Source organism: Ornithorhynchus anatinus, chromosome 12 (genome assembly GCF_004115215.2).
Source record: "Ornithorhynchus anatinus isolate Pmale09 chromosome 12, mOrnAna1.pri.v4, whole genome shotgun sequence".
In the NCBI taxonomy this organism is placed as follows: domain Eukaryota; kingdom Metazoa; phylum Chordata; class Mammalia; order Monotremata; family Ornithorhynchidae; genus Ornithorhynchus; species Ornithorhynchus anatinus.
Window position 1 is genome coordinate 52,141,918 of NC_041739.1, and position 27,927 is coordinate 52,169,844.

The 27,927-nt window shown below is 43.0% G+C and overlaps 1 protein-coding gene across 4 annotated transcripts in view; it reads left to right on the forward strand.

The window, feature by feature from the left end:
• Window positions 1-15,003: 15,003 nt before the first annotated feature.
• The window catches only part of USP53 (ubiquitin specific peptidase 53), a 50,893-nt gene continuing 37,969 nt past the window's right edge, over window positions 15,004-27,927 (forward strand). For 3 of the 4 annotated variants that reach the window (XM_029076768.2, XM_029076770.2, XM_029076771.2), the window contains exons 1-2: window positions 15,004-15,107; window positions 22,432-23,156. In XM_029076768.2, coding sequence (XP_028932601.1) covers window positions 23,013-23,156 — 144 coding nt within the window. In that variant the 5' untranslated portion in view covers window positions 15,004-15,107; window positions 22,432-23,012. Of the gene's footprint in view, window positions 15,108-16,685; window positions 16,764-22,431; window positions 23,157-27,927 lie in introns of those variants that run through there. The other variant, XM_029076769.2, reaches the window with a different exon arrangement.

Genomic DNA, 27,927 nt, shown 5'->3' on the forward strand with positions numbered 1-27,927 from the left:
ACCTCATCTATAAAATGGGGATTAAGACTGTGAGCCCCACGTGGGACAATCTGATTACCTTGTAGCAACCCCAGCGCTTAGAACAGTGCTTGGCATATAGTACGCACTCAACAAATGCCATCATCATTATTATTATTATTACAAATTGGGTTGGACACAGGCACTGTCCCACATCGAGCACACAGTCTTAAATCTCAGTTTTACAAATGAGATAACTGAGGCACAGAGAAGTTAAGTGACTTGCCCAAGCTCTCACAACAGAGAAGTAGTAAAGCCGGAATTAGAACCCAGTTCCTTCTGACTCCCAAGCCCATGCTCTGACCGCTAGACTAATAGCACACCCATAATACAAGTGAAGGAGACATTAAGCCTCTGTAACCAATTACAGCTGTTTAGAAGATTTTCATTCAGCTAAGTGCTAAAGTTAGTCGATCAATCGGTTTTATTTACTAAGCACTTTCTGTGCAGGACAAGGTACTAATCACTTGGGAAAGTACAGTATAACAGCTGATAGACATGTTCCCTGTCTACAATGATCTTACAGTCTAGAGGGGGGAGAGAGACATTAATATAAATAAAATAATTATGGGTAGGTACATAAGTACTGTGGAGCTGAGGGAGGGGTGATGAGAGTTGAATCAGAATTGATTTGGAGAAGTGGGGATATATCAATCAGAGAACCGGTACCAGAGTGATTGGAGTGTTTGGCAATTGGTGGGGTTACTCTGGAAATGCTTCCTGGAAATAGTAAATTGAGCCCAGTTTTGAAAAGTGGGTGGGCCAAGGTTTCTTGAGAAAGGCATTAAAAGTAAGGAGAAGGGCACATGGCTCAGCCTGAAAGGGGAAGAGAGACAAAATGGAGGTTGATAGTTGCATATAAATTTCTCTGGTTGGAGCCACGAGAGCAAGCTGGGGTGAAGCAGATGACAGCGGGGAGGTGGGAAAAGAGAAAAGTGGAGGGCTTTCACTACCTTCAATAGAAATTTAAATTTAATAACCAAGCAATTACACCCCCTTCTTCCATACCACTTTTTTTTTACTATACCTTTTGAGTAGAACACTGTTAGGAAAACAGGGTCTGTTCTTCTGGGATCGCTGCCAGTCAGTTAGAATGCTAGGTGATGTGGAAAGAAATGATGTGTGGATACTCAGAGCATCAATCAATCAATCATATTTATTGAGTGCTTACTGTGTGCAGAGCACTGTACTAAGTGTTTGGGAGAATAAGACACAACAATATAAGAGACACGTTCCCAGTCTATCAAAGTGCACACACTATGAGAAGCAACTAGTGAATAAATGGTTGGAGCACAGGCCTGGGAATCAGAAGGACCAGTTTCTAATCCTGGCTCTGCCACTTGTCTATTGTGGACCTTGAGCAGGTTCTTCACTTCTCTGTGCCTCAGTTACCTCATCTCTAAAATGGAGATTAAGACCATGAGCTCCATGTGAGACAGGGACTGTGTCCAACCTGATTAACTTCTAACTACCTCAGTGCTTAGTACAGTGTCTGGCATACAGTGAGAGCTTAATAAATACCATTAAAAACTAAACCAAACCAAAGCAAAACACTATAACTTGAGTTTTCCCTATAGCAGGATCCATCAGGAGAACTGAGTGAATCTATACTATGAATGAAAGATGTTTCCCTCCCTGTTTTTATGTCCCTGTCTCTTAGGGCCAATTTTTCTCTTCCTAATACTGTCTGTGATTCTGTCTCTGGGTCTGTGAGTACACAGCCTTCTATGCACCTACATGCTTGTGGGTTTGGCTGGGTGTGGTTCTGTGAGTTTCCACGTGGGTGTCCCTATGGGATTTCCTATGTGTCACTGTACGTGGTGTTTCATATAGATGTCTATGTCACTACATTTCCGCAAGTCTGCATGTCAGAGTGTGTTTCTGTCAGCAGGGGTGGATTTGTCATTTTGCTGCCCTTGGGCATTAAGCTTATTACCACCCCTTGTTTTCCATCAGTGTTTGTTGTGTGTATATGTTGAACTAGGTGTTGCTGTGTTTGTGTATCCATATGGATGTGCATTTTCTGGGCCATGAAAGTCTGGGGGTTCTGAAGGGTGGAGGATAGGCTTGTGGCAGCTGGTGGGTTTGGAGTTTTTTTCTGATGTGAGCAGTGATGAGGTCTATGACTTTGCCTATTCCCTCCTTCCCTTCACTCTCAGGGGGCCTCAGGTTTCCCAGATCCTTGATGGGTCTATTTAACCTCTTGTGCAAACCCATCAGTTATGAGACGTTCTTCCCCTTGACTCTATTTATTGCCATTGTTCTTGTCTGTCTCCCCTGATTAGACTGTAAACCCGTCAAACAGCAGGGACTGTCTCTATCTGTTGCCGACTTGTTCATTCCAAGCGCTTAGTACAGTGCTCTGCACATAGTAAGCGTTCAAGAAATACTATTGAATGAATGAATTCTGGCTCTACCAGGTGTGGCTTTGCAGAAGTCCAGAGCTTATCCGGGTTAGGGTTTCATCTAAGAACTGGGAGGGTATGTGTGTGTTTGTGTGTATATATGAAAGGTGTGTGTGTGTGTGTGTTTGTCTGTGCTTCTCTTTGCAGACATCCACTTTCAGGAGGCTTAGCTGGATTGAGGTTGTTGTGGGAATGATGAGTGATCCTAGGATTCAGCTAGCCTCAGGATTTATCTAGTGTCTGGGTTTAGCCAGGACTGGGATTGCCATGGCCAGAATTTGGGATCTGGTTTTCACTGGTGTGGCCTTGTGGAAACCACATAGGATTGAGAATCAGGAGATCCGGGTCCTAACCCTGGCTCTGCCACTTGCCTGCTGGGTGACCTCGGTCAAGTCATCTTCCTGAAGCGTCACTTGACCCACATCTCTCTTCTCCTCAAACCCTCAAGTGGCTTCCTGTGTCTCTCCACATCAAACAAAACCTCCTCACAATTGGCTTCATGGCTCTCCACCATCTAGCCCCACCTTACCTATTAGCTTTCATCAGTTAACTTCTCTATACCTCAGCTTCCTCATCTGTAAAATGGGATACCTGTTCTCCTTCCTACTTAAACTATGAGCCCCATATGGTACAGGGAAGGTATCCAACCTGATTATCTTGTATCTAGCCCAGTGCTTAGCATAATCTCTGGCACATAGTAAGCACTTAATAGAGCAATTATTTATTAGTCCTTATATCCCCCAACTTCCTGTCTTCAGTCCTCCAAAACTAACCTTCTAGCTGCACTTTGCTCTCAACTCTTCCAGCTCCACTCCTCATACATTCTGTTCCCCCAATTTGGAATTTCCTTCCTCCCAACAATGGGCAAACCATAGCTCTCCCCATATTCAAAGCCTTCCTAAAATCCCAACACCTCCAAAAAGTTTTACACAATTGATTTCCCAGGACCCTGAGCCAGGTCAATCAGTCAGTGCTATTTACTGAGTGCTAACTGGGTACAGAGAGCTCTACTGAGCTCTTGGTAGTGATTGATTGTATTTACTGAATGCAGAGCACCGTACTAATCGTTTGGGAGAGTAAAATATAATAGACACTCCCTGTCCCAAAATGAGCTAAAGTCTAGAGGGGGAGACAGACATTAATATAAATAAGTAAATTATGGATTTGTACATAAATGATGTGGGGTTGCGAGGGGGGAATGAAGAAAGGGAGCAAGTCAGGGCGATGCAGAAGAGAGTGGAAAAAGAGAAAAAGAGGGCTTAGGGAAGACCTCTTGCAGAGGATTTGCTTTCAAAAAGGCTTTGAAATGGAGGAAAGTAATTGTCTGTTGCATATGAAGAGAGAGGGCATTACAGGCCAGATGCAGGACGTAGGCAAGAGGTCAGCAGCAGGATAGATGAGATTGAGGTACGGTGATTAGGTTGGCATTAGACAAGTGAAGTGTGCGGGTTGGGTTGTAGTAGGAATGCAGCAAGGTGAAGTAGGAGGGGCAAGGGGATTAAGTGTTTTAAAGTGTTTTAAACATGGACTGAATGTTTTTGTAGAAATATGATCTGGACTGCAGAGTGAAGTATGGACTGGAGTGGGGAGAGACAGGAGGCAGAGAGATCAGCAAGGAGGTTGATACAGGAATCAAGGCAGGGTAGGATAAGTGCTTGGATTAACATGGCAGCATTTTGGATGGAGAGGAATAGGCAGATTTTACCAATGTTGTAAAGGTTGAACTGACAGGATTTAGTGATAGATTTAATATGAGGGTTGAATGAGAGAGAGTACAAGGGTAATGCCAAGGTTATGGGCTTGTGAAACAGGAAGAAAGGTGGTGCTGTTTACAGTGATGAGAAAGTCAGGGGAAGGATAGGACTTGGGCAAGAAGATAGGAGTTCTCTTTATGATATGTTAAGTTTGAAGTTAAGGAAGAACATCCAAGTAGCAATGTCTTGAAAGCAGGGGGAGTTGTGAAACTCTAGAATGGGAGAGAAAGATCAAGGCTGGGGATGTAAATTTGGAAATCATCTGCGTAGAGGTGGTAGTTGAAGCCATAGTACAATACTGAACAGTATTGAAATACAATAGAGTTGACACACATATCCCTTCCCTCAAGGGACTTCAGCCAACTCTAGTAACTTTAAATTTGTTTACACCCTCCTGAGTACTCATGTAGGTATTACACCCATACACATGTAAAAATGTCTATATGCGTGCTTGTGTGTACTCAACGACTTATCTTGGCCACTCTCATTGTAAATATATTTGTCTCCCCCACCATCTTCCCACAAAAACCCTCATCTCCACTGACTTTCCCATCACTTTAGACAGCACCGCCACCTTTCCTATCTCACGAGCCTGTAACACTGGCATTATCTTTGATTCATTTCTCTCATTGAACTCATGTATTCAATCTATCACTAAATCCTGTTTGTTCAAACTTTACAACATCGCTAAAATCTGCCCTGTCCTCTCCATTTCCTCTCTGCTGCCACATTAATTCAAGCACTTACCCTAGTCTATCTTGATTGCTGTATCAGCCTCCATGCTGACCTCTCTGTCTCCTTTCTCTTCCAACTCCAGACCATTCATAAATATGATTGATTATTCAATTGACTGTGTAAACCCCATGTCGGCAAGTAACTTGTTACTTTTTCCCAAGTAAAATGAGCCACACCAAAGTGGCATTCAATCAATTCTACTATTTCTGTACCTCCTCTTTCTCAACTGCAGGAGAGTAAAATACCAGTGCTCCCTTCTTCTTAAATTGTGACTTCATATGGGATAGGGACTGAGTTCAATCTGGCTCTCTTGAATCTATTCCAGTGCTTAGCACAGTTTCTGGCACACAGCAAAAGCTTAATAAATACCAACATTATTATTATTTCTGTCTGAGTTTTCAGCAGGATCAGGTTTTTGGCAGATTTAGGATGGAGTTTAGGTCAGGCCTCGTCAAATTTTGGGGTTTGGCAGGGAATGCGGCTTAGCCATTCTGAGTCTGTTGATGTCTGGGCCCTCAGTCAGGGTTAGGGCGGTGGCTGGGAGGTTCTCCCAGTTGCTTACAAACATAAAGCCTCTTTGGGCCATTATAAAATGGATCAAAGAGAAGAAACCAACCCTCCTTCCTTGAGGTTAGGCTGGTGGGCTGGAGTGGCCACTTCAGGGTGCGGCCCTAGAGATTCCTTGCTGCCTGGGCTGGACTCATCCCCTTCTCTGAGCTCTTCTCAAGTAGTCTGGTCTCTTGAGACATATCCAAATTCCCCATTCTGTGGGTTCCCAAACAACAAATTCCAAGGAAAATCTGGGTTTGAATCAGACAGTATCCCACGTATCTGGAGAACATAAAAGGAACTGAGAAACCAACTGACATTTGTAGTTACACGTGCTTTACTCATCAAGGGGAAGCATAAGCTACTGTTCAAGCATGGTATCAGAAAGGCAACTGTGTATGAGGAAAAAACACTATTGACTTATTGGTTCTAATGCCTTACAAAAACATTTTATATCTCTAGCTGAAAATAATGCCAGTAGGGACACATTCACGTCTGATATCTCATGGTCCTATAGACTTGATAAACCAGGACCTAATTAACAATGCCCAAATGCCACAGAAAACACTAATTTGGTTTCATGATTTTGAAACCAAAATTAGACAGTGGAGCAGCATAGAGCATGGTCCAATTATCCAGATATTTCACAAGGAATAAAACAAAGACCTTATTTGCCTGTATTATAATCCCAATCCTGCCAATCCCCTGCTATGCGACCTTCGACAATTTACTTACCTCATCTGTAAAATGGGAATTTAATGCCTGTTCTCTTTTCCCCTTAGACTGTGAGACAAGGACTATGTCCTACCTACTTATCTTGTATTTACCTCGGCCCTTAGTTACAATGTAAATATAACCAAAATATCCATTTCATTTACATTATCTAATATTCCCCACCTTTACTTCGCAATTCCTACTTATAGAAAATGATGATATTTAGATTGAGTCATGAAATGGGAACCGATTTGAGTTTTAGAGTGATACTATCCTAGTATTTGTCCAAGACATAAAGTGGACTAAATTAATCTGCTAGCCACTGTAATAAACCTTTTTGAGAATACTCATGTGGTCTGGCAGTTTGGTTTTTTAGGAGGAATTTACGTAACCTGGAGTCAATGCTTTGGAGCAATCCCCACTCAGATATAGAGCAGATTAAACTCAATTGTAAATCAGATTAGCTCAAGGGTTTAAAAAATACCCTTGTAGCCTAGGGTCCCTTGCCTTACTTCATTTGCATATCAAGCCTCAAACATATCACCAATTTTGGAAGCTTGTTTGGTTCTCTCCTCAGTGTTTTTCCTTGTGCCTTTTTTCATAATCAATCAACATGTGCAGAGCACTGTACTAAGCACCTGGGAGAGTACACTTCAGCTATAACACTTCCTTGCCAAACTATATCTCCTAAGGTGGCCAGAGATCATTTGTTTGGAAATAGGATGGCTTTTTCAGGTCATCTGGATTAACAGTTTTCTTACCTAAATACCTGGCAGCTGTGGAGGAGAGGAGGGAGAAGTGCAAGACATGCAGAAAACTTGAAGCAACCAATGCACTACAGGCAAGCATTTTGGGGTTTGAGAGCTCCATTTGATATGGATCACGTTACTAATGGATGGTTCTTCAGTGCTTCCTGAAACACAGTGAAGGGAATCAACTAACTATCCCATTGGTGTCCCTCCCTCTTCCCGCTTAATAAGGATGATTACTGCATTTATCAAGTACTTTCTGACTACTAAACACTGGAGTAAATAGAAGGTTGTCTGATTGAACTGCCCTATCCAGGCTCACAGTCTTCTACTCCACTGAGGGAACTGAGGGTTGGAATGGAGAATATCTGCTGGGGTCATGTATACAATCAGGAAGGAAGGTTTCTGACCAAAAAAACACCTAGAGAGCTTCCTGAGGTGGGTAGATTCGGGAACAAATCTTGACAAAAAACTGGTTTAATAATAATAATGTTGGTATTTGTTAAGGGCTTACTATATGCAGAGCACTGTTCTAAGCGCTGGGGTAAATACAGGGTAATCAGGTTGTTCCATGTGAGGCTCACAGTTAATCCCCAATTTACAGATGAGGTAACTGAGGCCCAGAGAAGTGAAGTGACTTACCCACAGTCACACAGCTGACAAGTGGCAGAGGCAGGATTCGAACCCAGGACTGCTGACTCCCAAGCCCGGATTCTTTCCACTGAGCCATGCTGCTTGGGTGGTAGAGGTAGTGGCAGCTAGTGGGATCTATGGCACACTATCGACACCCTGCAAAGGTCAACTGGTTTGGTCCAAGCAGGAACCCAAATGGTGAGATGAGAGGGTGTGTCTGATGCTGACAAACCACTAGCTAATTGCTTCGCAGCTCAAGGCTCGATCCAGGGTGCTGATGAAAATCTCCACCCCTCCCTATCTGGATCCTTGGTTTCCTTTTGCTCCCACAGTTTGTAAATATTTTCTATGCTTGCCCCCCCATTAGATGGCATTCTCTCTGTGGTCAACGGGTGTTTCTTTTGTTTCCAAGCACTTAGTAATTTCCTTGGACTGAGCCGGTGCTCAATAAATCCCGTACTACTAAAACATATTCCCACACTGTTACAGATATGCTTTACTCAATCTCATTTCAGCTACTTTTAGGAGTGTTGTGGATCCAGTAAATGCTCTGCAAACATGACTGACTTAATGAATGAAATCCTAATTTTATGGCTCCAAATCCTATGACACCACCAACCCGATGCTGAGTAAGAAGCATGTGATTCATGTTCATGCACTAATGTCTGAGGGTACTCTATGTGTAATCTATTTACAAGATCAGAACTAAGAAAACCCTTCAGATTGAAACTTTCTCCTAGCTTCTGTCATACCAAGGGTCATCACCTTGATGCATTGGACCCCAGGGAGCCCCTGAAGGCTAATGAAACGTGAGTCTGGGTCCAAAGTTAGACTGAGGAATGACTTAGGTAATTGATAAACTTTCTTGTTTTGGGCCTGGGAGGAGATGCTGGAGACAAATACCCATTGTATCTGCTGTTCTCCCATTCTGACATCTTCTAGCTTCACAACACCGTCCCTGGAGCACTCTAGGACACACACGCTTCTCCATCTCTCCCCTCTCCTCTCATCCCTGGTGGAGAGGGACACCAGAGAGTGATGCTAAAATGAACCTTAATTGGAAAGAGCAGTTGACAAGAGAAGCAGCCTCAAAAGATTAGATTAGGTTAAAAGGTTAAGTGGACAAACTAGAAGCAGCATGAGCTTGGGGGTAAAGCCCGGGCCTGGAGTCAGAAGGCCCTGGGATCTAATCCCAGCTCCACTTTGTCTGCTTTGTGACCTCGGGCAAATCACTTCACTTTTCTGGGCCTCAGTTACCACATCTGCAAAATGGGGATTAAGACTGTGAGCCCCTTGTGGGCCATGGAGTGAGTTCAGTTGGATTACCTTGTACCTTGTGAGAAGCAGTGTGGCTCAGTGGAAAGAGACTGGGCTTGGGAGTCATAGGTCGTGGGTTCGAATCCTGGCTCTGCCACTTGTCAGCTGTGTGAATGTGGGCAAGTCACTTCACTTCTCTGGGCCTCAGTTACCTCATCTGTAAAATGGGGATTAAGAATGTGAGCCTCACGTGGAACAGCCTGATTACCTTGTATCTACCCCAGCACTTAGAACAGTGCTCTACACATAGTAAGCGCTTAACAAATACCAACGTTATTATTATTACCTATCCCAGGGCACAGTAGAGTGCCTGGCACAAAGTGCTTAACAAATACCATTAAAAAAAAACCCCAAACCAAAACAAAAAACCTTTGAACCAGTGCTAGAGTAGGAGATTTCAATTAAATTTTCACCTATCTGGGTTTTCAATTCAAAATTAATTATAGTACTTGTTAAACACTTACTCTGTGCTAAGCACTGGACTAAACACTGGGATAGATTACAAGATAATCAGATTGGACAGTCCCTGCCTCACAAAGGACTCCCAATCTCACTTTTTTCTTTTAAACCCATTTATTTTAGGCACCACTGAATTACAAGCAACAGTCCCTATGTCTTCACTCTCTCCACTTTACCTGATGGGCAGATTTAAGCAGCCAAAATCAAATGCCATAGCTCTAGAAATTAGTGAATTAGTGAAATTGGAGAAGCAGCATGGCTCAGTGGAAAGAGCACGGGCTTTGGAGTCAGGGCTCATGAGTTCGAATCCCAGCTCTGCCACTTGTCGGCTGTGTGACTGTGGGCAAGTCACTTAACTTCTCTGTGCCTCAGTTCCCTCATCTGTAAAATGGGGATTAAGACTGTGAGCCCCACGTGGGACAACCTGATTCCCCTATGTCTACCCCAGCGCTTAGAACAGTGCTCGGCACATAGTAAGCGCTTAACAAATACCAACATTATTATTATTAGTGTTGGGTTTTATAACTTCAACTCTTCTGACTATATTTTAAACAATGGGCCACTAGTCTTGATCAAATACCTACTGTTTAAATAAATGAATAAAAATCTCAATATTGTTTTTGTAAACTGTGTTTTCCCTCAGCCCTTTTTCTTTAATTTTCTTTTGACATATATTTAAATTTCTTTTGAAATTCAGCAGTGAATTTCAACAAGGAAGTTCAACTCAAAAGTACTGCTGACCTGAATATTTTTGTCATCGCTACAAAGAAATGTTCTCTCCAGGACAACTTCCTTTTGGTTCAGCTAGGCTGGCCAATATCCTATGAGAAAAAAACAAGACTGTGTTATTTTACTATTGTATTTCTGAAGAACCAATTTTACAAACAAGTCAAGCCAAGATAGGAAAGCTCTTTATTTGTGTTTGTTGCAAGATCTTGGGTGGGTTGGGGAGAAATATTCTTGCTAACTTCCAGGCTACATTTTCCTACAAAATCAGAGTACTGGCTTGGAAACCACTTCTCAGGAAGTAAAGCTTTCACTTGCAAAGTCCCCCTGACCTTACCGCCACACCACCCTTTCCCTTGTTTTGAAGAAGCACGGATAGCTAACGCACACAAAGACCTCATTGCAGAGTCATTATCACCATTAGGCAGTAAGTGAAGGAAAAACTAACTTTACCTCTCCAGGTGGTTCACAGTGCCTCTTTCCGTTCTTAAATTTTGACTGCTGGAAAGGAAGAAACTTGGCAGCTTTGAGGACTCAAAGTATGTTACAGGTAGCAATGTGGCTTAGTCGACAGACCACGGACCTGGGAGTCAGAAGAACCTGGATTCTAATCCCAGCTGCACTTGTCTGCTGTGTGACCTGGGGCAAATCATTTAGTTACACATCTGTGCCTCATTAACCTCAACTGTGAAGTGGGGATTAAGACTGTGAGCCCCACGTGGGACAAGCGACTATGCCCAACCTGGTTAGCTTGTATTCATTCAGTCAATCATTCAATCATATTTATTTAGTGTTTACTGTGTGCAGAGCACTGTACTAACTAGCAGACACATTCCCTGCCCATAATGAGCTTAGAGTCTAGAAGGGGAGACAGGCATGAATATAAATACATCATTTATAATATACAATTTAAAGATATATACATAAGGGCTATGGGGCTGGGGTGGGCAAATATCCAAAGGTCACAGACAGAAGTGCCCAGATGTTTCAGAAGGGAGAGCGAGCCTGGTAAAAGAAGGTTTGATGAGGGAAAACCTCTTGGAGAAGATGTCACCTCCAATTTTGATGGTGGAGAAAGTGGCAGTCTGGTGTATATGGAGGGGGAAGGCATTCCAGGCTAGGGAGAGGATGTGAGGAAGGAGTCAACAGTGAGATAGATGGGATTGGGGCATAGTATGCTGGCGCTAGAAGAGCAGAGTGGGTGGACTCTCTTGTGTGTCTTTGCTATATCCCTTTTCTTAATTCTCTCGTGTGCATCTCATTCAATCTTTCAACCAATAAATGGTATTTATTCAGCACTTGCTGTGCGCAGAGCACTGTACTAAGCGCTAGGGAGAGTACAGTATAACAGAACTGGTAGACCCCTTCCCACCTTTCATGAGTTGGAAAATTCCCACAGTGTCCACTCAGCCTTCATCTCTCCAGATTAGAATACACAGGCTAACCTCACACTGAGGCTGTTCCTTCTGCACGTTACTTTGCTTACCCCTTCTGTACTTTTCCAGCTCTATTATATCTTCCCTAAAACATGTCAGCCAACACTCCAAGTAGTAGTCTAGGAGTGGGAGAGCCACGGTTTTATAAAGTGGCACACTGTTTATTTGATTTTCCATGCCCTTCCTGATGATGTTTCTCTTTCTCATCTCTTTTATGGGAGTGTGTCTCACTTCCTGATAGGCTACCTTCCTGATGATAAATCTCTATTTTCACCTCTCCCGTGTTTCTCTGTGGATTCATCGTTTCAGGCCTTCCACCCACCTTCAAACATTCTCAGACTGTTGGCTCCATGCCCTGTAAGCAAAACCCCGTGGCCTAAGGGAATATTTGGCCAGAGGCTGGTTCTCTTCCTACCCCTCTGGCTGCTCCTTTTCAGTCTCTTTCACCAGTTCATCCTCTGCTTTCCACCCCCTACTTGGGGATCATTCAAGTCTTGCTTCTGGGTCCTGTTCTATTCTGCTACACCCCCTCCCTCGGGGAGTTCATTCATTCAATCGTATTTATTGAGCACTTACTGTATGCAAAGCACCATACTAAGCGCTTGGGAGAGTACAATATAACAAGAAACAGACATATTCCCTGCCCATAATGAGCTCACAGTCTAGTTTATCCACTTCCATGGCTTCAACTATCATCTCTATACTGATGATTCCCAAATCTACAGCTCCAGCCCTGATCTCTCCCCCTCTCTGCAATCTCCCATTTCTTCCTGACTGTAGGACATCTATACCTGAATGTTCCCATTGTTCAGCTCAAACTCGAAAAGTCCAGAACCGAACTTCTCAAATTCCCTCCCACACTCTGTCGTCCCACTGTCTTGTCCAAGCTGGCAAAACTGATATTATCCTTGACTCATTTCTCTCCTTCAACCCTCATATTCAGTCAATCGCTAAATCTTGTTGATTCTATCTCCACAACACCTCCAGAATTCCCTCCATCCTCTCCATCCAACCTGATACCAGGCTGATTCAACTATCTCCCATATTCCATCTCGATCTCTGCTTCAGGCTCTTCATTGATCTCCCTGCTTCCAGTCTCTCCCTTCTCCAGTCCAAACTTGAATCTGATGCCCTTTCTAAAAAAATCATTTTGCACCCACCTCCCCATTCCTCAGTGCCTCCAATGGCTGGTGGGACATTAATCAGAAACTCCTCACCATTGGATTCTAGCACTCAATCAGCTTTCTTCCCCTTACCTATCCTCGCTCTTATCCCAATATAAACCCAACCCTCACACTTTGCTCCTCTAACACCAACCTACCTACTGCACCTCGATCTCCAAACTCTCACTGTTGACCCCTTTTTTATGCTTCCCCCACTGCTTAGAATTCCCTCCCTCTTTTTCAACCAATCAGTGGTATTTATTGCGTGCTTACTGTGTGCAGGGCACTGTACTAAGTGCTTGGGAGAATACAACGGAATTGGTGGATACATTTCCTGCCCACAACAAGCTTACAATCTAGAGGGGGAAACAGACATTAATATAAATAATTTATAATTAACTTGCTGTGGGGTCAAGGATGAGGCAAATACCAAGGGTCTAAAGAGAAGAGACATATGTGTATAGATGATGCCGAAGGAAGACAGAGTTGGGGAAAAGAGAACTTAATTGGGGAAAGCCTCTTGGAGAAAATGTGACCTTAATAAAGGCCTTGAAGGTAGGGAAAGTGTGGTTTAGCATACAAGGAGGGGGAGGGAGTTCCAGGCTAGAGGGAGAATGTGGGAAAAGGACAGCAACAAGATAGATGATATCTATCAGATATAATAATAATAATGGTATTTGTTAAGTGCTTACTGTGTGCCAAGCACTGCTCTAAGCGCTGGGGTAGGTACAAGATAATCAGGTTGTCCCACATAGGGCTCACAGGCTTCATCCCCATTTTACAGATGAGGGAACTGAGGCACAGAGAAGTGAAGTGACTTGCCCAAAGTCACACAGCTGACAAGTGGCAGAGGCTGGATTAGAACCCACGACTTCTGACTCCCAAGCTCGTGTTCTTTCTACTAAGCAACACTGCTTCTCTATACATATATATATGGACCGAGAGACAGAGAGATATCAACATGTACAAATAGAGAACATAGCAGTGAGCCCCACATGGGACGACCTGTTTACCTCTTATCTACTTCAGCACTTAGAACAGTACTTGGCACCTAGTAAGCACTTAACAAATACCATAATTATTATTGTCATAGGTGAATAGCTGCTTCCCTGCTGGAACCTCACTGTGGTTGGTAGTAACAGTGAAGAGATTTCTATGATGTGAAGAGAATCATGGCAGGGGGGAGGTGCCTTTTTCCATGGGGTCTACCTGGGGAATCAAGCCAGCTTGGGGGGCCGCTTTTGGGGTTCTGAGCAGGAAATAGCGCAACTGTAAAGTGGAAACCCACAACACAGAGAAGCAGCATGACCCAGTGGATAGAGCTCACATCTGGGAGTCAGAAGGTCATAGGTTCTAATCCTGACTCTACCACTTGTCTGCTGTGTGACCTTGAGCAAGTCACTTGACTTTTCTGGCCTCAGTTTTCCCATCTGTAAAATGGGAATTGAGACCGTGAGCCCCACGTGGGACAGGGACTGCGTCCAACCTTATTACCTTGCATCTAACCAGCGCCTGGCACACAGCAAGCACTTGACAAATACCATAATTATTATTACTTTTATGGAATGTGTCTGTGTGTTACACTGTATGCGCCCAAGCGCAGTACAGTGCTTTGCTCACGGTAAGTGCTCAATACATACGATCGAACACGAGCCCATACAAAATGTGGTTTTGTAAGAAAGCAGATTTGGGGAATAGGTTAGGGCCAGGGTTTATAGAGAAGCAGAGGAAAAAGCCCCAGCTAGGGAGTCAGAGGTAGCGGGTTCTAATTCCACCTCTGCCACTTGTCAACTTTGGCGTGGCCTGTCCTGGACTGGGGCGTGGCCTGTTCTGAAAGGGGCGTGGTCTGTGTCGACGGGGGTGTGTGTTTTATGATGGAGGGGCGTGGTTTGGCGGTAGGGCGTGGTTTATGATGGAGGGGCGTGGCCTGTGCTGGATGGGCATGATCTGTCCTGGGCGGGGGGGGGGTGGTCTGTGCTGATGGGGGCGTGGTCTGTGTTGATGGGGGCGTGGTCGGCGCTGGAGGGGCGTGGCCTGTGTCGATGGGGGCGTGGCGTGTTCTTGATGAGGCGTGGCCTGTTCTGGAGGGGCGTGGCATGTGATGGAGGGGGCGTGGCCTGTGCTGGATGGGACGTGGTCTGTCCTGGCGGAGGCGTGGTCAGTTCTGGAGGGGCGTGGCCTGCCCTGGTCGGGGGCGTGGCCTGTGCTGGAGGGGGTGTGGTCTGTGTCGGTGGGGGCACGGTCTGTGCTGGAGGGGCGTGGTTTGTGCTGGAAAGGGGGTGGCCTGTGCCGGTGGGGGCGTGTCCTGGCAGAGCCGGCCTGCTCGGCGCCGCGCCGCCCCGGAAGGGAGGAAAGGACCCGTCTGTCCGTCCGTCCGTCCGTCGGCCAGTCGGTCTGTCCGTCTGTCGTCGGAGAGAAGCGGCAGGAGCGACGGCTTCCCGTCCAAAAGGTAAGTTCACCGTGGCCGGACCAGCCGGGAACCCTCCTCCAGAGGGACAGAGACCCCTCCTTGCCCTCCCCTTCCTTCTCGGCCAGTCCCTTGCCGGCTCCGGCCCCTCGGTTAACGTTTAGCTGGTGCGGGGCTATTTAGGGGACGCCTCCCCAGCTCATCCAAACGTTTGCTGGAGAGCAGGAAGTGCCGGTGCAGGTGCAGCCCCCGGGGGGAGGGTCTCGGGAACCCAGGAGACCCTGGCTCCAGCCGCCCCCGGCGGGCGACGTCCAGAGCCAGAGCCCTGGCAGGTGTTATGCTGGCCAAATCTGGAGAGAAAAACTGCCCTAAAGCCCCCGATGGTACTGGACAAATCTGGCGAGAAAAACTGCACTATAGCCCCCGATGGTGCTGGCTAAATCTGGCGAGAAAAACTGCCCTAAAGCCCCCGATGGTGCTGGACAAATCTGGCGAGAAAAACTGCACTACAGCCCCCAAAGGTGCTGGCCAAATCTAGCGAGAAAAACTCCCCTAAAGTCCCCGAAGTTGCTGGACAAATCTGGCAAGAAAAACCACACAAAAGACCCCAAAGGTGCTGGCCAAATCTGGCAAGATAAACTGCACGAAAGCTCCCAAAGGTGCTGGCCAAATCTGGCGAGAAAAATTGCCCTAAAGCCCCCGAAGTTGCTGGGCAAATCTGGCGAGAAAAACTGCACTATAACCTCCAAAGATACTGGCCAAATCTAGCGAGGAAAAACTGCCCCCAATCCCCAAAACACCTGGCCAAATCTGGCAAGATAAACTGCACGAAAGCTCCCAAAGGTGCTTGGCCAAATCTGGCGAGAAAAACTGCACAAAAGCCCCCAAAGTTGCTGGTCAGAAAAACTGCATAAAAGCCCCCAAATAATTTGGCCAAATCTAGCAAGAAAAACTTCCCTAAAGCCCCCAAAGTTTCTGGACAAATCTGGCGAGAAAAACTGCACAAAAGGCCCCAAAGATGCTGGCCAAATCTAGCGAGAAAAACTGCACTATAGCTTCCGAAGATGCTGGCCAAATATAGCGAGAAAAACTGCCCCCAAATCCCCAAAAGTCCTGGCCAAATCTGGCAAGATAAACTTGACGAAAGCTCCCAAAGGTGCTGGCCAAATTTGGCGAGAAAAATTTCACAAAATCCCCCAAAGATGCTGGCCAGATCTGTTAAGAAAAATTGCCCCCAAAGCCCCAAATAATTTGGCCAAATCTAGCGAGAAAAACTGCACAAAAGCCCCCAGAAGTCCTGCCCAAATCTGGCAAGAAAAACCGCACTAAAGCCCCCCAAAGTGCTGGCCAAATCTGGCAAGAAAAAACTGCACTAAAGCACCTGAAGGTGCTGGCCAAATCTGGCAAGAAAAATCGCACCGAAGCCCCCAAAGGTGCAGGCCATATCTGACAAGAAAAACTGCACAAAAGCCCCAAAGATCCCAGATTGCGCTGTTATCCTAATTGTCACCCCAGTTCTTCCCATCTCCTCCCAAATTCTGACTTCAAAATAATTAAGAAGGTGGAAAGCACTAGGGAAATTTAGGTTCCGTGTGGTTTAAAAACAAAAAATTGTTTTCCAGGCTAGTTAACTGGCAGATCAACTCACAGTTCTGATGGATGTGAACTGAAACACAGAAAGAGTTACTTTGATCAACAGTAAGTCACCTAAACCTTTTCACCAAAAGGACATTTTTTTAAAAGCTGTGGAAACTAAAGATACTATGTATCTTAAGATGCAAAACTTGGATACAGTTTTAAATAAGCAAGCGTTTTCTGGAAATGATTTAGGTGGCTCTTATTGTCCAAAGTAACTTTTTCTGAGTTTCCCTCCCCATCAGTCAGAATTGTGAGTTTTTGTGCTGTAACCCAACTGCTTAGTTCAATGCTGTGCACGACAGTAAGGGCTCAATAAATTCCACTGATTGATTGATTAAAGTACTCAGTATCAGTATTGTAATGGTAATACTGTATTAATATCTGCGGTATGTACCAAGACATTCCAAGGTACTGCTTGGAATTATTTATTGGGAAGAAGGTCATGTTTTAGGCCTATTACCTTCTTCCCTTGGAAAGTTCCTTTTGTTTTTCATTTTGATGTTTAAGCCTGAATAATAGCTAAAATAGCTAAAAATAGTATATTCAGAGTATATTTCAGTTTTCCTACAAGCCATTCTAAAGCCTACCAGCCTAATGTTTTCAGACAGTATTTTTGCACTGTAGAACAAAAAGTCCATTTTAAAGTCAAACAAATTACATTTTTATTTAGGCAAAAGAAAATGTTCCCAATTACTGGGATTCAACATGCTACTCAAGTTTTAGATAATTGAAGAGCTTTATTTGACTATTCAGGACCTTAAAGTAATTTTAGTCTGAAAAGCTTTTTATTGTACTTTTATTGCACTTGGGTCAAAATGCTATATGTGTATATGTATTTTTTAACCCATCACTGAGGTTTTAATTGTTCTTGAATAATAGTATTTAAGCACTTACTATGTGCCAAGCACTGTTCTAAGCACTGGGATAGATATGAGGTAATCGCGTTATTTAGAGGTCAAATTAGAAGTTTTTCTCTAATCTTCTAAATGAGGTGAAATCCACATTATCACTTAATTTTAAATAAGTGTTCAATCTAGAGAGTTATGTTACTCAGATAAGAAATTGCACTCAGCTAAGATCTTACCTGAGTATCTAAAAGACAGCCACCTTAGAATAGTAAGTTTTTTCAATAACTTGTCACTTCAGTAACCACTAATGACTTTTTTTAATGTAGACTACTATGCCAACCTTTATAAACTTTGCAGATTTTAGATTAGGGAAAAATAGAGCATCTGTTTGATTATAGATTATCAAATGGAAATATGCAGTATACAACTGTGTATCAGTTTCATAAAGACAAGCTATTGGAAGGGCATGGAATATAAAAATGAAGAATTCATTTGTAGGACTTTTAAAGCTATTTTAGACTAAAATGGTCTATGGTAAATTATGAGTTCTATGGTAAATGATGAGTTCTGTGACTGTACACACACACTACCTTAAAGCACTAGATAAAATAGCTCACATCAGATGGCCTATATTTTGATGTTTACAGTCCAGGTTTCTTTTGAAGCTGTGGGTTTCTAGAATTCAGGTTAAAAGCCACAGATTAAGCCTAATCACTGGTGATTTTTGAGTTACTGGTCTAAAAGTAGGCCCTAGGGTTTGGGAAGGAAACTAACCCGGTACCTGGACTGAAGCATAACAGAGCCGATGCTGGGGATTTGTCTCAATTACCGTATTAGACTTCTATTGTTAAATTTGCTTCAGGGTGACCACAGACTTGTTATTCACCAAAACCCACAATTCCAGGCCTGGGGGTACCAATCAAATTCTAAGGTGGCAGGTTCTCCCAAAATAAAAGGAATAAAACTTTTTCAAGCAAGTGGTAAGCAGCAAGATTCACCACAGAAAATTATGTAGGGACAAATATCGATAGATTCGAGGACAATTTAGGATAAATATGAAAGCTTGTGAGCAGGGAATGTGTCTGTCAGCTCAGTTGTGTTGTACTCTCCTAAGTGCTTAGTACACAGTAAGCACTTAATAAATACCATTGATTGAGTGATTGGCCAGTATGGACAAAGAGACCAAGAGTTAAGGGAGGTTAGAGGGAAATGCCTTGCTTTGAAGAAGCATATGAAGAAGGAATACCGGGCTGGTGGGCCATTGTTGCAATCCAGTTGGACACTTAATGTTCTAATGAACGTGATAGAAAAGGCTGCCTCTACCGTGCAAGCTCCTTGTGGGCAGAGATAGATGGTGAGTGCCAACTCTACCATATTGTACAGTACAATTCAGTGCTCTGAACACAGTGCACAGTAAATTCCATTGGTGGCCATTGCCTCTCATTGGGTGCAAGTCACTTTTGAAATCTTGAGACAAATCAGATCTATTTGTACTGGCCACCAAATGTTTTCCTGTAGCACACGCTCCAACACTTTGATCATTTTACATTACAGAATCTGCCTTGGGAGATTCCTATTTAGAGTTACATTTCCCAGACTTTCCCATATATATTCCTTATCTTTTAATGAGGCAGATTTCAACCTCTCTGGGAGCCCTGCCTTTTTCAGAAAGTTTAGACCTTTCTTTGTTTACAAGAGATCTCTTTAGTATTAATTGCAACTAAAGCTCGCTTGATTAGGTCCAGAGTTACTGGGTAGGTTTTTTTTACCCTCTCACTTTTCCTATGGATTTAGAAAATTAGACACTGATGAGGTGTCCAAACTGATCTACAACAGACTTTGGCACGTGTGCTAGCAGGTGGCTATGGCAGGCTGTTTAATCTGGCATCTTATCCTCTGATGTGAGTGCCAGGAATTTCTGTTTTTTCTCAGATTCTGAGTTCCCTGCAGCTTCTACTACTGCTACGTTTCGGTGCAGGAGACGTAGGGCCTAGGACCAGTGGGAGTGTGGGTAGGAGGTGGGCATTAGCCTAAAAGTTTTGGAGCCACAGGAGACGTGACAGCTTAATGGCAGCAAAAGCTGTTACTTTGGAAGAAACAAGCACTCCCGTGTGGTTTGAAATTGGTTTCTTTTTATTATTTGCCCTTGAAGTTTGTCCAGGCAGAATCTACAAACTGACAATAGTATAAGATCTCTGTTGCATTGAAAGTTTTATCCATTTTCAAATATTATGGAGAAACTTGGTCATTTGTGTATATTTTATAATGTCAGAGTGGTTGGTGATCAGTAGTGAAACAGTATTCCTGCGATGTGGAATTGATCAAGTACTTTGAACAAATAAAATGTAAAAATTGGTCTTTATAGTGAATAAGACTAACAAGAGGATGTCAGATCAGATCAATGTAGGATGTCAGATCAGTCTGCAGAGCACTGTACTCAACATTTGGGAGAGGGAAATACAACAGAATTAATGGACATGTTCTCTGTCCACAAAGATCTTACAGTCTAGCATGTAAAATAATCCTATTAATAATTAAGGTTTTACTCTCTATCCCAAACCATTGCTCATATTTTTTAATTTAAATCTCATAGTGTAAATTCCAGTTATCATTATGACTTTACTTCCGCTAAAGGAAAAAAAATCCCATTATTGTTACCTTAACCTTATCTTTGTCTCTCCTTTCAAGCATCTATCCTTCACTGTCTTCCTTTTAGATCTCTCCCACTCTTTGGTTTGTGTTGGTGACAGTGGTGTGCAGCAACCTGTATCTCTTGCTGCTATAAATTGTCCAGCTACCTATGTTGTATATGATAGCTGAAAAAATTAGTATCAATATAAGAATGTTCCCTATAAGTTACTCCAATGCAATGTGTGTGTATAAAGGTCATAAAGCAAAAGTTGTCATTCAGAATCTAAATATAGAATGAAACATTAAAGATTTTTCCGTAGCAAAATGCTGAAAGGCTGTGTTGTCATAAAATGTCTTCCATGTTCAATGAAAGAAACCCAGTGATTTGAAGATAAACAGGAAGGGAGAGAGAAATACATCCAATGTTAAAATAAAGTCTTAATTTTGACAGATCAGTCCTGGATAACCTTGGGCTCACCTTTACTGAACTAGAAAAGAGAATATTTTCACAGTATAACCTGTTGTACAAGAAGATTGGGTATACCAGTGAATAGAATGTCAAGTTTCTTGAAATGCTTTTGATGCATTTTATTAACAATTCATGACATGAATGGATAATTGAAATACCTTTTCCCTGAATTCTAATTAAGTGTAGAATACAATTAGTAAATATCCTCACCCCAGACTTTAAGGAAATTATTTTTAATACAAAAAAAGCTTCTGGGCATTTCAGTCTAGATTCACCCCCTAAAGGGGGACATTAGTTTCTCATAGTTCCAACTCCTATTTTAAGCAGCCAACTATTCAGTGGTAAAGGCCTCAAATTTTTTCTGAACTGTGAAATGGTGCACAAATGCCAGAATCTTAAGCACTTGGAATTGCAAGTTATCTCTAGTCATACCCAAATGGGGAAATATTTCAAATCCAAATTAATAATGTATTTTTCAAGTCACACAGTTCATCAACAGTGGTGGAAAAATTAGTCCCTATTAACTGAGCTATTCTTTAAAAACTTTAATGCTGTTAGTTCCCAGAGTTGGAAAACTGAAAACTCATACTCTAATTCCGTTCCCAACTTTTCAAAAGTTTTTACCGTACAGTCTTAGATACAAGCTCCATGAGAGCAAGGATCATGTCTTCTCAGTATTGTACTCTTCCAAACATTTAGTACAGTGCTCTGACTACAGAAAGTGCTCAATAAATACCATTGATTAATTGATATACTATATGCCTAGGTAATTTCTGGAGGCGAGGGCATGTGGTTTACCACAAAATGTGATTTTTGAAACTAGTAAAATAGGGTTGACTTGCTGTATAAACCTAACAAAAACTCCTCACTCTAGGCTTCAAGGCTCTTCATCACCTTGCCCCTTCCTACCTCTCTTCCCTTCTCTCTTTCTACTGCCCGCTCCGCTCCTCTGCCGCCCACCTCCTCACCATCCCTCGATCTCGCCTATCCCGCCGTCGACTCCTGGGCCACGTCCTCCCATGGTCCTGGAATGCCCTCTCTCCTCACCTCCGACAATTTAATTCTCTTCCCCTCTTCAAATCCCTACTTATAGCTCACCTCCTCCAAGAGGCCTTCCCAGACTGAGCTCCCCCCTTTTTCCCTCTGCTCCCTCTACCCCCCCTCACCTCTCCGCAGTTAAACCCTCTTCTCCCCCCTTTCCCTCTCCTTCTCCCCCTCTCCCGTCCCACCCCCTCAGCACTGTACTCATCTGCTCAACTGTATATGTGTCCTCATCACCCTATTTATTTTGTTTAATGAGATGTACATCACCCTGATTCTATTTATTTGCCATTGTTTTTATGAGATGTTCTTCCCTTTGACTGTATTTACTGCCATTGTTCTTGTCTGCCTGTCCCCCCCCCCATTAGACTGTAAACCTGCCAAAGGGCAGGGACTGTCTCTATCTGTTGCCGATTTGTACATTCCAAGCACTTAGTACAGTGCTCTGCACATAGTAAGCACTCAATAAATACTATTGAATGAATGAATGAATGTTGGTGTTGACAGATGTAGGCCAGCACCCTGAAATCTAATCTTGTTTGGGCTTCCTATTAGGCTGTATTTCCTTGGGAAACTGTGATTGGACTTATAAACTAGATAGTGATATGTTTCCTGTTAACTTTCATTTGCATTTCCAGATTTCCTTCCAACATCCAGTCTCTTCTCTGCATTATAATAGCAATTGCCTCCAGGTTAGCTTTCATTTAGTTTAATTTTTTTTTCTTCTTTGCTCTTTTAGGTAAACTTGGAACTATACCGATATGAAGGATGGAGTCTTCCCAGATGAATTTATCCGAGAAAGTGAAAACCTTTACAATTAAAAGAATACAAAGAAAATAGATGACCAAACAGATAATGCCTGATGAGAATGCACTATCTTTTTCTAACCTGTAAAGACAGAGGGCAGTCGTTAATGAAACATGCATTTCAGGAATGCTTTTCCGGACACTTCCCGTCTTAATCTACCTATCATTTTTTTTTATAGAATTGAGGTTTTTTTTTAAGCGTTTCAGTATGCAGAACTTTTTTTTAAGAGGACGTGTCTGTTCCTTTGACTTTCCACAGCTCCAAAGTGATGTAGGCTGTCCTTCTACTTGATATGCTGGTCTTAGTAGCCACCGTCTTTGAGAGAAGGCTCGACCATGAAAGCTTCTTTAACTCCTGAGGAGACTGTTGCTGTGCTGGGTCTGGACAGATTTCAGTGAATTTCAGTCGGCACTGGAATCTTCTTTTTCTGCCTAACGTCTCTTTTATTTTTCCTGCCAAATACTCCACGATTGCCAACCAGTCTGTTTTTGTGCTTCTGGATTGCTTGAAAAAATGGCCTGGGTCAAGTTTCTGCGAAAACCTGGTGGTAACCTCGGCAAAGTGTATCAGCCTGGAAGTATGTTGTCCCTCGCCCCTACTAAAGGTTTATTAAATGAACCGGGACAAAACAGTTGCTTTCTCAACAGTGCCGTACAGGTGAGTTCAGACTTGTTGGTTGCTTCTTTTTAAATGGATGCTTTCTCACTTTAAGGCAGTATTACGAAGTAAAAGGGCTTCCATTCCAAACTGACCTTCTGAAAAACAAATAGGGCTGACAACACTGAGGTTTTCTTAATGTGCACAGCTTCTGACTAATTCTTGATATTGGATTTGCCAGTTTTATAACTCTAATCCACCAAAGATAACGGTACCGTGTTAATGGGTAGTAAGAAATGGCAGTTATATGTTAAGTTTTTATGTCTTAAGTAAAGAGTTTAGTGTTCAGAATTGAAAGTCATTCTCTCATGTTAGTTTTCTGGCCTGAAAGCTTTTCAATTAAAATGTAGAATCGAGAATGATCAGAATTGCTTTATAAGCAATAAATGTTATGGGTGACAGCCTAAATTTTAGAGTGGTGTCCTTTTTGATAATACAGTAATTGCTTGGTTTTATCTAGTGCCTTCTGAGAATTTCAGAGCTCTTCAAACACTTTGTGACTTATCTTTGCAAATCCATTAAGATGGTTAAAGGTCATTGTACTCATTTTATAAATAAGGAAACCAAAATGGTCTCCCAGGCCAACACATCTATAAAATAGGAAGACTTTGATAAAGAACAAGGTTTCTGACATCTGGTCATCTTGGCCTCACTACTACTACTATTCCATGGATGTCTACAAATTTGGATAGAGCACAAGCCTGGGAGTTAGAAGGACCCGGGTTCTAATTTGTCTCTGCCACTTCTCTGCTATATGACCTTGGGCAAGCCACTTCGCTTCTCTGTGCCTCAATTATGTGATCTGTAAAATGAGAATTAAGAGTGTGAGCCCCGTATGGGACAGGGACTGAATCTAACCAGGTTTGCTGTATCTACCCCAGTATTTGGCACATAGTAAGCACTTAACAAATACTATGATTATTATCATTTTGTTGTGCAATCATATGTCCAAGCACATGGCTTGAAGATCTGGGTTTAAGATCCCAACCAAGCCTCCATTAGCCTTAGCCCTCGACTGGAAAATAAGCACGGGCTGTTTTTTAGCCCAGTTCCTCATGGAGAGTAAGGAAGGAGTAATTCTGGAGTAATTTGCTACCAACTTGTGATGAAAATACTGATGAAACTTTCCATTTCTTTTTTCTGTTGCCCTCCCAATTTATATCAAGGTATTATGTAAGCAATAAGGTAGCAGATATTGCATTTAAAAATTGGGGCTTGTTCAGATTCCTTTCCTGACAGGTTTTAGGATGAAGATGGGAATTTTCAAGTCACATCCCTGAATGTTAGACTTGCACTGTTGAGTTACTCAAAAACAAATTAAAGGCTAGGAAGGGGAAATGTTCACTTACTGCCAGTTAGAACTAAATTGGGTTAAAATGTTAAAAAGCAGTGAAAATGCAAGAAAAACGTAAAAAATTATGAAAGAATTAGGAAACTTTCAGGCTTAATAAATGGGCACGCGGTTAGAAACCAACCATATTTCTTACTTGACACCTCCTAAAGATGATGTAGAATAGAAAAACTACCAACATGCTGTAAGGTAAATCACTTATTTCATGCAGGCACTACAGCAGCGCCTTGAAATGGCATAACCGTCCACATCTGACCAAAGCTTGTCCTCAGACATTTGGAACAATGGTATCGATCAATTAGCGCTTAACAAATGTCATTTAAAAAAAAGAAAGAGGGGGGAGAAACTGACCTGCTGCAGCGGCTGTACCTGCGGTAGAGAACCGCCCAACTGCCACCCCCTCGTTCTGCTCCTCAAAACCTAGCTGCAGGTTTCCACACCAGGGTTATGCTCCTGGCTGGCTGAAAGATGGAGGAAGAAGGGGAAAGGGAAAGCTTTTATTGTCCCCTACCTTATCTCTCATCTCTCCCCTTTTCTTTCTCCCCATTCAGTCATATTTATTGAGCGCTTACTCTGTGCAGAGCACAGTATTGAGCATTTGGGAGAATACAATATAATAGACACATTCCCTGCCCACAACGAGCTTACAGTCTTCTCTTTATATCTCCCTTCCTTCTTTTCTTTTCGTCCTCTCTTCCCCTGTCGCTTTCTGCCAGCTCTTCTTTCTTGTTCCTCCTGTCTACTCCTTCCGGCTCCCTTCCTTCCTCTTTCTTCTCCTCTTCTGCCACCACTGGTCAGTTTGCCTGAAGGAGCCATCCCCTGGTCTGCCGGAGCTTGGCATCCCCTAGCTGTGGGTCAGCAGATGAAATCATTGCCAGAAGTTGGCCACCCGACGGCTGGGCTAAAGCAGTGGTGTGTACTAGATCGTTCTGCACAGTTATGCTCAGGGACTCTCTGCCGCCACTCTGGAGGATCCACAAAGGAAACTGGTCGCAAGCATTAGACACTGTTTTCATTCCTATGTGAAACTCTTCCCAACTCAACAGATGAGGAACATCCTCCAAAATCCTAGGGATCCCTTGTTAGTTGCTTACCATGCGCCAAGCCCTGGGATAGATAGAAGATAATCTGGTTGGACAAGGTCTATCTCCCACAAGGGGCTCACAGCTTTCACCCCCCATTTTACAGATGAGGTCACTGAGGCACAGAGAAGTAAAGTGATTTGTCCAAGGTTACACAGCAGACAAGTGGCGGGGTTGGGATTAGAACACAGATCCTTCTGATTCCCAGGGAACCAGGAGGAGAAGATGGGTGGGATATGGCAACTTTGTGTTCCTTCTGCTTATTAAGGGTAGGAGGTGGGGGTGGGGATTTGGGGGTGGTGAGTAGGAGGAATTGGGAAGACAACAGAGTAGCAAGAGCAGTACAAGATGAATATATCCTTAAGGAACTGAATGCAAAGGTCACCAAGGCAGACTTTAGTGTTTCCTAACTGTGCCCTTTCAGTATCTTTAGAATGGTTATTTTGGAGATAACAAAATTCAGTTTTGTCCAGTTCATGCATTTTTATATGTTAAAAGTCCAAAATCATACTCTGTAGTTTGAGCACATGCTGGGGATATCTCTAGGTTATATGACCCCCACTGACTCAATGCTAAATGCCAGTTGTAAAGGCATGCAAAAATCTGTCTCATTAGCCAATTGCAATGTATAAGTCCATAGCATTTCACTTAATGGGAAGCAGCATGGCATAGTGAATAGACCACAGACCTGGGAGTCAGAAGATCATGGGTTCTAATCCCGGCTCTGTCACTTGTCTGTAGTATGTGACCTTGGGCAAGTCACTTCACTTCTCTGGGCCTCAGTTACCTCATCTCTAAAATGTGAATTGAGACTGTGAGCCTCACGTGGGACAGGGACTGTTTCTAACCCGATTTGCTTGTATCCATCCCAGCGCTTAGTACAGTTCCTGGCACATAGTAAGTGCTTAACAAATACCATAGTAATAATAATAATTTAAAAAAGCCATTCATTTTGATGGCATAAACCCAATCTATTTTCATTTTGGTTTTGTTTTTTGTTTCCTTCAAGAAAATTCAAAGTTCTTTATAAACTGTTTTGCCACTCATTCATATCTGGTAGCCTATCCCTCTCCCCACCTTCAAAACCCTCTTAAAATCACATCTCCTCCAAGACCCCTTCCCTGACTAAGCCCTCTATTTCCCCTCAGCATCAACTATGCTCTTGGCCAGGTACCCCTTATGCACTTTAGTATTCGATGCAGCCAGACTATAACTATATACATGTTCTTATATTCTGCTTCCCCTATTGTTAATCTATAGTCCCGCTGTAGACACTATGCTCCTTTTTTATTTTAAATATGGTCTTTAAATGTTTACTGTGTGCACTAGTATACACTGTACTGAGTGCTAATCAGATTGAACACAGTCCCTGTTCCACATGGTTCTCCCAGTCTTATTTCTGATTTTACTGATAAGGTAATTGAGGCACAGAGAAGTGAAGTGACTGGCCCAAGGCCACACACAGCAGAAGAGTGGTGGAGCCAGGATTAGAACTCAGATCCTTTGACTCCCAGGCCCAGGCTCTAGCCGCTAGGCCACGCTTCTCCTCTGTCATCATAGAGGAACAGGGATCATGTCTACCAAGACTGTTGCATGGTACTCTCCCAAGAGTTTAGTCCAGTGCTGTGCACAAAGTAAGTGTTCAGTAAATGCCATCGATTGATTACTAGGAATTTTGTGTGTATCCAGTATTAACCTACAGAATGAGGGATGAAATCGACCTAATATTTATTGATCGGCTGCTCTGTGCACTGCACTGTAACTGTTTGAGAAGGTACAGTAGATAATTTTGAACTCTGCACCTTTGTTATACAGAATAATAATAATAGTGATATTTGTTAAGCACTTCCTCTTTGCCAGGCACTGTACTAAGCACTGGGGTAGGTACAAGATAATCGGATTGATCACGGCGTCCTGTCCCACAAAGAGCTCAAAGTCTCTATCCCCATTTTACAGATGAGGGAACTGAGGCAAAGAGCAGTGAAGTGACTTGCCCAAGGTCACACAGCAGGCATGTGGAGGAGCCTGGATTAGAACCCAGAATCCTTCTGATTCCCAGGCCTATGCTGTACCAACTAGGGTACTTTGCTACTGTTTAGGAGATATGGCAGCATTTTCAAAAAACTTTCTGTACAGATAAGTATTTAACTTATTGCTACTCATTTTTGAGATCATGTGTATTTTTAAGCAAAACTCCCCAATATGTCACAGGCTGATCACTGTGGAAAGAAATCAGATTATGTGCTAGCCTGCCTATTTAGTGAAACTTATTTGATAGTGTGATGTGAATTGCCATTGCCATATGTATTTTTTTTCTCAAATACCAGGGACTCTATGA